The sequence below is a fragment of the Typopeltis vanoorti genome, chromosome 2, assembly GCF_054136105.1.
Source record: "Typopeltis vanoorti isolate ZY-2024b chromosome 2, IOZ_Tvanoo_1.0, whole genome shotgun sequence".
Lineage (NCBI taxonomy): Eukaryota > Metazoa > Arthropoda > Arachnida > Uropygi > Thelyphonidae > Typopeltis > Typopeltis vanoorti.
Window position 1 is genome coordinate 159331907 of NC_143550.1, and position 10594 is coordinate 159342500.

The following is a 10594-nucleotide window of genomic DNA, read 5'->3' on the forward strand; positions in this document are numbered from 1 at the left end:
GAGAAGAATCTTTATATGGGCTTTTTAAGTTGATGATGAGTTAGCCAATCTCATATGGAGGAAGGTTTTTCCTCCTGCATTATGTGTCAATAGTGGTTAATGTTGTTGTGTGTAGATGAAGGATTAAGTAGTGAAGAAGTGGAATGTGTACAGTGAGGTGCCCTATGTATAAGTTCTTAGAGTCCTTGAAAGCATTCAATAATAATAAAAACTTCCTGTGCTAAAATCAGCACAATATAACTATGCCAATCTTGCAACAAAGAATTGCCTTATAAATCTCACACAAATGACTCATACTAGATTTAAGAAGCTAAGAGAAGAATGTGGTAACAGTGAATAAGGAGTTAAAATTTAGTGGATATAAATATTTTAGTTCATAAATCAAATTATACAAAACTATTATTGATGTAATTACTGGTGATAATTGTATGTTGTTACCTATGCTAGCAACACAGCTGATGCTAATATACAGTTATCAATTATGTTATAAAATAATGATGCTGTTTGCTGCATGACATAACTGACAAATTTTCAATGTTCTTAATAACTGTTCTTCAATGTTCGTGGAGGAAAAAAAAAAAGGAACATCAACTGAACAAAATACACAAAGTACATACTTACCCCTCAATACAGGAGTCAGAAAAGTGGACACTAAACTTCCCAAATTGATAGACATATAAAATAATGAAAAAAAACTCTGAAGCTGTCGCTCCTAAAAAAAAAAAAAAAAATGAATTATTTAACAAAATCCTATGGATTATCTTTCTCTTTTTTATCATTTCAGTTATGCTGCTATTCATATTACCATGACTAATAATGTCAATATAATCACCTAGATTAATCAAATCATTATTATAATTATACTGAATATATATGGCTTTATTATCTGCACAATTTATCTTTCAAGAGATAAGCCAGCATGCCTATTTGTGCTGATTTTAGCACAGGAAGTACATCTGTTCCTTCCATAAGTGAATCATGACAACAGGATAGTCAGATGTTTATAATTTCACAAGAGTCAAAAACCTATAGGCAGGCCAAGGTTTGGGTAAAAGATAGAAAAGCATTTCATGTTTGAGGCAAATTAACATTTGCCTCAAACATGAAATGCTCCTGGGAAAGCATTTTCTGTTAGTGGAATTCTGGAATAAAAGGCTGTTGTTTCTCCCATGTTTAAGTTGACAAATTTTATCTTTACTATTACCTGTATAGATCAGAATCTATATCATACTTAGATCCCAAGAATCCTGAGCAATAACAAATGACTGGTTGTATTTCATGATTTCAAATATAAAAATAATAAATCTATTCCAAATTTATCAGAATAATGATAAAATTCATTTGAAGAAATGAATCTCATCTAAATAAATATTAAGCAATATCATACTAATAAGTGAATGCTAATAGACTGGCAAAGAACAACACACAGCATAGCAAATAATCTAACCAAATATCACCCCTCTTCTGTGTATTGCAGCTTGAAAAAACAAAAACAAAAGGGCTATGACCACCGAGTATTACCAGCAGAACCATGACATCGGGAATGGAGAAAATGTCACTCCTAGTATTGATCTGAAGGCCCAAGTAGAAGTCCACCACACTTTCCTAACTTTAAACCAACTTGAGACAAATTATTTTACTCAAAAGAAATTTCAGTAGACAGACAGCCACTTTGGATAAATACTGAGAAATAGATGATAGATGCTAAAAACAGATAAACAAGTTAAGAGGAACAAAATAATCATAATATTATATAAAGATATTCAGTAGAGTTGGAAGAGAAAATGGGAGTTAGAACAGCATGCAGAATTAATTATACACAGTCTTCAGATCCAAATGATTTTATAATTAACAGCATGAGATTTGAAAGTGAAAGTCAGAGTTAGAACAGCATGCAAAATTAATTATACACAGTCTTCAGATCAAAATGATTTCATAATTAACAGCATGAGATTTGAAGACTATCTTAATGGAAAAGATTAGTCAATTATGAATCTTACAGCAACTAAAAAATGATAAAAAGTTTTTATTATTATGTAGGCCCCTTCTGAGAGTCAAGGATTCATCAAGGGAGAGCCTCTTCCAGATCACTGTCTAAAAAGCTATCATGTGAAAACATTCACCAAAGATGCATTTACAGCATCCACTGGCAGTCCGTTCTATGCACACTCTCTCTCTCTCACACACACACACAATGAAAAGAACTTGGATCTCGTGCTTTCTAATCCCACCCCCACTACTCAACTTCCAGGGATGATCTGCATCACCTATAACTGTAAAATCTTACTTAAGTTTATACCATAAGATGTTTCATCTACTTCTATATCCTTATCATATTTCCACTCTTCTGTTTATTACTCAGATTTTGAAGACCATGTTTCCCCAGTTTGTCCTCAATATGCACAACTCCAGAGGTCAGATATCATCTTGGTTACTCTCTGCTACTGCTGCTGAAACTCTTGTGAAGCTAGGTGACAATATCTAAGAACAGTAGTCAAGATGCAGTCTTATAAAATCTTGTAAATGAGAAGAATAACTTCCTTATTCCTACAAGTTGTGGCTATGCAGTAATGTGGAAATGGTGCTTTCTTCCCCCCGAAGAAGAAAAGACAGTTATATGTTCAATTATTTTCTGGGCTTTTCCTTGGTCAGTTCCTATAGTGACTGTAGAGTTAGTCAATCATTGGCACAGTCAATGATTGACTGTGACAAACAAAGTCAATCATTGGCACATCAGGTCTTCCTTCTAGGACCCTCTGGTTTTAAATTCAACAGCTCAAAAAATTAACCATAGAAAACCTGCACTATATTAGTGCAAAATATATACCTGTTAAGTTTCAGACCATGAGATGGTGGTGCTTGTCTGTCATAATATCTCCCCTTATAGCCTTAATTCAATGATAGCTTAAGCTTGCTGTCAGTGATGGCTGAAAGGCTAAGACTGAACCACCTACAAGCTTCAAAAAAAAAAAGAAAAAAAAGTTAGTTAGGACTAGAGGAGCTCCATCTACACCCTTTGGGTAAAGAGAATGTGTTAGATAATTTATTTTATTCCTCCAAGTTACTGTTCTAATCAACACTGTTATTTGAGGGGCTAGCTTAACCACCTTAGCAATGTGTCCCTCAATTTTACCTTCATGGAAATCTTGTAGCAAATTATTATTAATGTAATACTCTGCTTGCACAGTGCAAACTGCTTATGCACTGTATATACCCATTTTGTACAACAATCTCCTGTGTAGAATCCTGTTAAATTATTTGCAAAATCCAAAAGTATTGTGGTATATCCATTCCCCTTATCCAACTCTCTGCAGTCACTCTATTAAGAAATTTAAGCAAATTGCTAAAGTAAAACTTATTCTTAACAAGGTCATGCTGCATTCTATAGAGAATGAAAGCACAATCTATCCACCACGGACATAGTAATGCTGAATTGATATTTGTTATGATATGCCTATAGAAACAGTTTGTTTGAATTAGCCTGCAAGGATTCTGTATTAGAAATGTTCTATATCATCATTTCTAACTTTGCATCACCAACAAATAATTGATGTAGACCAATCAAAATATCATCATTCAAGTTAACCAACAATGGCCAAAGTATACAAAACCTATGGTACCCTATGGGTCTCATTCTTTTTTGTCTTAGATGTGACACCTCCATACACTATGTTCTGATACCTATTAGTCAGTTACTTTCCTACCACAGGCCTATTTTGAATGCTCATCACTTTTAGTTTGTATAATCACCTGCCATATGGAATTCTAGCAAATGACTTGGCTAAATCCAAAAGTATTGTGGTATATCCTTTCCCTTTGGTTCTGCAGCCACTTTATTATAATGACTGTAGAGCCATGCTGTCCTGTAGATACTAGAGTGTTATTTATCTACCTCTGCATGTAGATCCTAATTAACCTCTCCATCAGCTTAATGACCACTGTGCCCTTCAACTGGAAAAGACCTGGATCGATTCTCATCATGATGAGGGGAATCTCATCTGGGCTTTTTCAATTGAATGCGAGTCAGCCGATCTCATACAGAGGGATTTTTCTCCCAAAAATTCAGGTTTTTCATCCCACGTACAGTCAAATCGGCCTTCAGAATACATGCAATTTACAGACAAAAAAAATACTGCTGTTGGCGATGATGGTGATAGATGCTGTTGATGGTAGTAGTGTCATAGTAGGAAAATTAAGTAGTAGTGGAGAGGGTGAGAAGTATTTAGCGAAGTAGAGTGCCCTCTCGCAATGAGTCCTTGGACTCTCTGGAGGTGTCATGCAATAATAATAATAATAATGAACACTCTAAAGATATATAACTGGTTGTTTCTGTTATAATTTCACCATAGTATAATGGAATTATCATGTCCTTGTTCCATTCATCAGGAAATGTGTTCATGTTAAGACTGAAGTTGAATAACCAAGTCAGAGGCACTGCTAATTCTCTTGCACATTTCTTCAAACATCCTTACTAATATTCCATACAGTCCCACTGATGTGCTTAAATCAAGCTCCAAGCTCTTGCATCAAGGCCCTTTATTCCCTCCAATTTATCCACCTTTATTCCTTTCATCTTGTTCTACCTCAGAGTCCACATAGGCTAATGACTCTTCCTGGAATACCACAGCATGTACCTTACTAAGGTGATTGCTTAACAACTCAGGTATCTAAAAGCCTCTAACACTTTCCTACCTTCTGAATTCACAAGTGTTATTCTTCCATAGTCATCTTTACTTGACACATAACAAACCATTCTCTCAGATTTTCTTTCCCCTGTTCAGCTAACTTCTCAAAGACCAATGTTTCCTTTCTCAACATGGTTCTCGCACTCCTCATTTACTTTTTATACTGCTCCTGCCCTGGTCATCACTTTTCTCCTTCTATCAGATAGAGAACATATGCCAGATATAGCTTCCTAAGACATCTTGTGACTACTTACTATGCACTGCTGATTCTTCTACCATGCAGTTTTCATGCCAAGGCACTGTGCTTCAAGCTGCATTCTCAGTATATCATAATCAACTGCCTTATAATTTCAATCTGTTAATCTCACACCAAACAGTCTCGAACTCACTGCCTGTATTATTCATACTATTACCATAGATAGATAGTTGGATTTAATTCTTCTGAATTAAATCCAACTAGCTATGGTAACGAATTTTTAACAGGCATAAAAGGATAAAGGCAGGAATATATATGATAACCAACCACCAGGTTGATGTGTATTCAACTACCCTTTAAACCTGACTGGCCCAAATAAGCAGCCCAAGTTGATCATCAACCAAATTCCTTACCCTCCGCAGCTGTAATCATTCTTTTTCTTGTCTAACATAAATATCACTTCCATGCTCTCTCTCTCTCTCTCTCTTTGTCATAACAATCTGAATCACTTATCTTAGTACACCCGTCCATGCTCTCATGTAGTCACCTTGTCATACTTATTTCTCTGAGTCTTTATTCTTTCATTGAACTACAATTTTTCTAAGCATCTGACAATAAATCCATTTAAGTGTAATAAATAGGCAATTTTATAGACAAATGCATCCATAAATTTACCTGGGCAGATAAAGATCAAAAATCGATAACTATTTGATTGCTAATATTAAACTAGCAAAACTAATAAATGATGTAAACAGTTACAGAGGATACAATACTGATTCAGATCATTATTTTATTATTATTAACAGTGACCTCCAGAGAGTCACGTGCTCATGAAGGGAGACCACACCAGCTGTCATATGTGCGATTGAATTCAATTGCACCATCTGCACTCATCACCCCAATGGTAATCCATTCCTATCACACACCATTCTATGAAAAATAAAATCAAATAAAAATTTAGATCTCACCCCTTCTTCACTGCATTCATTCTTAACTTTGATGGATGCCCACTCCTCTCTCTCTCCACCTTCCATAAAATGAAAAACTCTGTCTGCTGGCACCCTGTATGACCTTCCAGAAGTTTCTAAGTCTCTATTATATCACCCCTCTTTCCTGTCTGCTGACATATTCAGTGCATATTCAGTCTACATTCCACAGTCCTGATATCATCTTTAACACTCTGCACTCTCTTGACTGTTTCAGAATCACCAGGAAAACCAGAGCTGCACACAACAGTCCAAGTGAGGTCATATAAAGACCTTGTAAACAGGCAAAATGACTTCCTTATCTTTACATGTCATGGTTCATTTTAGCATAGAAATTATCCTCTGAGTTGTATTTTCAATCTTGCTATATGCCCCTTGAACTTCAACTTCCTATCTGTTAACCTTCAAGATCCCTAGCCCGATCAGTTTTGTCTAGCATGATTCCACCCATATAATAATATGACATTGGATATCTATCGATACAAAATAAATAACGGAAAAAACTCACGTAGAAAGATTATTTAATAGTATAATTTTCGCCTGTGTGTCACAGGCATCTTCAGTACATTAAGCTCAAAATTAAACACTAACTGACAATTCCAAAAAGCGCCACCTAAGTAGCTGGTGTAAGATAACTAAAAAGGTCAATAACTTTCCTAAAAAAAAAAAATTAATACAATAAAAAGTTAGGAAAGATTAGCTGATTTGTAAAGTACTATCTCCCATAAAGGAGATAGACGTAAGCCGTCGGATCTGTTTAAGTTAGGAGAATGAAGTAGAGTTTCACATGTTTCTTTATAAAGGCGTTCCATGAGAAACTGACTTTTGTGAAGAACTCTTGTCTTTCTCCAATGAACTCTGTGTCTAGTGAAGATGGCATGTTCAGAAAGTCCAGACTTTTCAGGTTTAAAGTATTCAATATAAGATTGGTGTTCTTTTAGCCGAATAGAGGCAGATCTTCCCGTTTGTCTGAAATAAGATAATCCACAAGAGCACAGAATCTGGTAGACACCTGGATGATTAAGATGTGGAAGCTTGTCCTTAGGAGAAGTGAGAAAGGTAGAGATTTTTCTAAATGGTCAAAAGGCAACAAAAATATTCAGTGGTTTTAAAACTTTAAGCGGAATCTCATCACCATCCCAGTCAAAAGGCAGGAACTATTAAAACACTGGTTCATCGGGCCCACTCCTTTTGTTCTTCAGACGATCTTTTACAGAAAGAACTACAATACATAACTTCTTCCTTTCTATCTAATGGTTATAGGAATTGCTTCATTAAAAGAACTTTGAGTAGTTTTAATATGTCTTCCTCTTCAAACACAGAGGAAATAACGTGCATTGCTATCCCTTATGTACAAGGCATCAGTGAACGTATAGCAAAAGTTTTAAAACCACTGAATATTTTTGTTGCCTTTCGACCGTTTAGAAAAATCTCCACCTTTCTCACTTCTCCTAAGGACAACCTTCCACATCTTAATCATCCAGGTGTCTACCAGATTCCGTGCTCTTGTGGATTATCTTATTTCGGACAAACGGAAGATCTGCCTCTATTCGGCTAGAAGAACACCAATCTTATATTGAATACTTTAAACCTGAAAAGTCTGGACTTTCTGAACATGCCATCTTCACTAGACACAGAGTTCATTGGAGAAAGACAAGAGTTCTTCACAAAAGTCAGTTTCTCATGGAACGCCTTTATAAAGAAACATGTGAGACTCTACTTCATTCTCCTAACTTAAACAGATCCGACGGCTTACGTCTATCCCCTTTATGGGAGATAGTACTTTACAAATCAGCTAATCTTTCCTAACTTTTTATTGTATTAATTTTTTTTTTTTTTTAATTTTTTTTTAGGAAAGTTATCGACCTTTTTAGTTATCTTACACCAGCTACTTAGGTGGCACTTTTTGGAATTGTCAGTTAGTGTTTAATTTTGAGCTTAATGTACTGAAGATGCCTGTTGTGACACACAGGCGAAAATTATATTATTAAATAATCTTTCTACGTGAGTTTTTTCCGTTATTTATTTTGTATCGATATGTCTACTCACGGTATACCTCTTTTAAAACTTATTGGATATCTATATCCAATTAAATGAAGATATTAGAAAAGAACTGTACATTGTTAGCATTCTAGAGCTAATCTAAGGTGGTGTGGTCATTTAAATAGAATGGATGGGCAAAGATGATAAATGCCAAGAAAGCAGGAAAGAGATCTAGAGGAAGACCAAGGTTTAGGTGGATTGATTGAGTCAAAGGTGCCTTAGAAGCATGAAATGTTAGATATGACAATATTCAAGTGCTGACAAGTAATAGACTAATTTGGAGGAAAATTGTGGATAGGAGATTAATAATAATGTAAACAATCATGTAGTGCTGTCATAGTAGCCTGAACACCCCTTGATGGAACATATCAGGAAATTGATGATATATATATATATATATATTTAAAATTTAAAAAAAAAAATCGGCTAACACCTTTTATTCTCTTATAGAGAGTAGGTGAGGCCTTCTAACCTTATCTAACATTTGGAGACTGAATAGGCAGTTCAATCTCCACCAATAGCCAATCAGAGATAGTTGGCCCAAGGCTATCTCTGATTCTAAGCGGCAACTGATGAAGAGACTAGCAAACAAATACTGCCATCTCTTGGTACCTAATCTTAACCAGATATGTTGCTGTCTGAAATAGTGTGGGTTCTACGGTCAGTTTTCTTGAGTTTACGATAAGAAAAAAATCAACATTCCAGGAGAAAAATACTGCTTGCATGTGCCAGATATTAATTAACTTGGGGACCAGTCAATGAAAGGCTTAGAAAAAGTTCCTGCATTCAGTGACTAGACTTTGAACTTAAGTCTATCTCTTCGGACGCCCTAATGCAGAAGATAAAAGCGCCACTTCCACGCTTCATAGGTGTATGTGTGTGTGTGTATATATATATTATTATAATTCATTTTTTACTCAGTGGGAAATATTATTAAAAAGTTTTAATGACTGATACTGAGAGATATAGAGATGACATGGTATATTTGAAAAGATACTACTAGTTTACTAGTTTGTTGAATTGATCAACATCCTCAGGTATCACAATCACAGAAATATATAAAAAATTACAGAGACTTAAAATTGCATTAACAGAACAAGTACAAAAGACAGTAGCGTGTTTGAAAACAAAATGCGAGCTTGAGTTCCAAATAAACGTAGACTATGAAAAATAGCTTTAATGAGTCTTTTATTAAGAAAGCCTTTTAATAGCTTTAGACAACCAGTCTCTAGATCTCCAGAAGATGTTCACTCGGATTCCACTTCCTTATGTTAAAGGGATATTTGAACTTAAAGCTAAAGTTCTAAAATCTCTTAATACCGTAATCTTCTTTCGTCCTATAAGCAATATTTCTATCCTCCTTTCTTCAGCTAAATATAAGATTTCTCTATTCAATTTTCTGGGTGTCTACCAGATTCCATTCTCCTGTGGTTTGTCTTAATTTGAACTGTCTGGCAGACTGCAGCCAATCCATCATGAAGGACATAAAATTTTATTTTGGAATAAAACTAAGCTTTTACATAGAAATTAATTCCTTATAGAGCACTTATATATAGAGAGAGAGAATTGTGAGACCATTCTATGCCAACTTAACATAAACAGACCTGATAGCCTTCAGTTATCCCCATTGTGGGAAATATTATCATCATGCAAATTCCTAATTATTATATTAATTGCGATTTTTTTTAATAATTGGCCATTCGTTTAAAACTGATCATGTCCTATTAATGCTATAATGGTGCTTTTGGAAAATGATTCTCTTATTGTAATTTTATATTGTGTCCCATTTTCAATGCACTGAGGGTGATGCTTACGATAGGTGAAAATTTTACAGCTAATAAATTTATTTCATGTAAGTTTAAATTTCTGTGTTTAATTTTTCTAAGGTGATATTATAGAAGCTGCTCCATAATATTTTAAGTTTAATCAATCTAAACTTTGATTAGAAAAACCAAGATGGAACCAAAATAGCATGTGAATTTTAAATTCAAAATTCTATTTGAACACTAGGTTTAAATTCAATTTTAATTACCTGATCTGGTTTAAACTGATCACCACCAAATGCTGATACACATGGTTTTATGCCACCTGTTCCTATAGCTATCAAAGCAAGCCCAATCATAGTTGTAGAACTAAAACAGAAAGCAGACAGATATTGCATCTCAATAGTTTTATACAATTTACTTCATATTATGAGAAGTAATGAAAGAAATATTGTTTTCACGAAGAGAAAATAAGACAGTTTTTAAATCATCATTTCCTGGAATGCACTCTCAAAGGGTATATAGAATACAATGTTAGTCTAACAGTTTGTCAATTTTTTTTCTGAACTGGTTTATCATTTGAGTTTTTAAAATGTAGTCAGCTGTGGCATTTTTATAGGTTATTCTTAACTGTATGTATTATTATTATTATTCAGGCCTCCATGGAGTCAAAAGACTCATCGAGGGGAGGTCACCCCTAAGAAACACAAAGTCTATCAAGACTCATCGAGGGGAGGTCCCCCCCACCTAAGAAACACAAAGTCTATCATACCACTCCTTAAACTCATTGACTGTTCTCGCTCTCACCACTCCATCAGGCAATGCATTCCATGGTTCAACCACCCTCCATGCAAAGACACCACTCCTCACCCTCTTGCTCACAGATTCCTTTCGTAACTTCTAGGGATGGCCTCTTGTCAT

General features: G+C 34.9%; 1 protein-coding gene across 4 annotated transcripts in view; it reads right to left on the minus strand.

Annotated features, from left to right (window-relative positions):
* LOC150109570 (solute carrier family 15 member 1) overlaps positions 1-10594 on the minus strand; it is a 440305-nt gene that overhangs the window by 208255 nt on the left and 221456 nt on the right. For all 4 annotated transcript variants that reach the window (XM_090409050.1, XM_090409043.1, XM_090409063.1 and 1 more), the window contains 2 exons: positions 9943-10042; positions 622-712 (listed from right to left, as the gene is read on the minus strand). In XM_090409050.1, coding sequence (XP_090265176.1) covers positions 622-712; positions 9943-10042 — 191 coding nt within the window. The remainder of the gene's footprint in view (positions 1-621; positions 713-9942; positions 10043-10594) is intronic.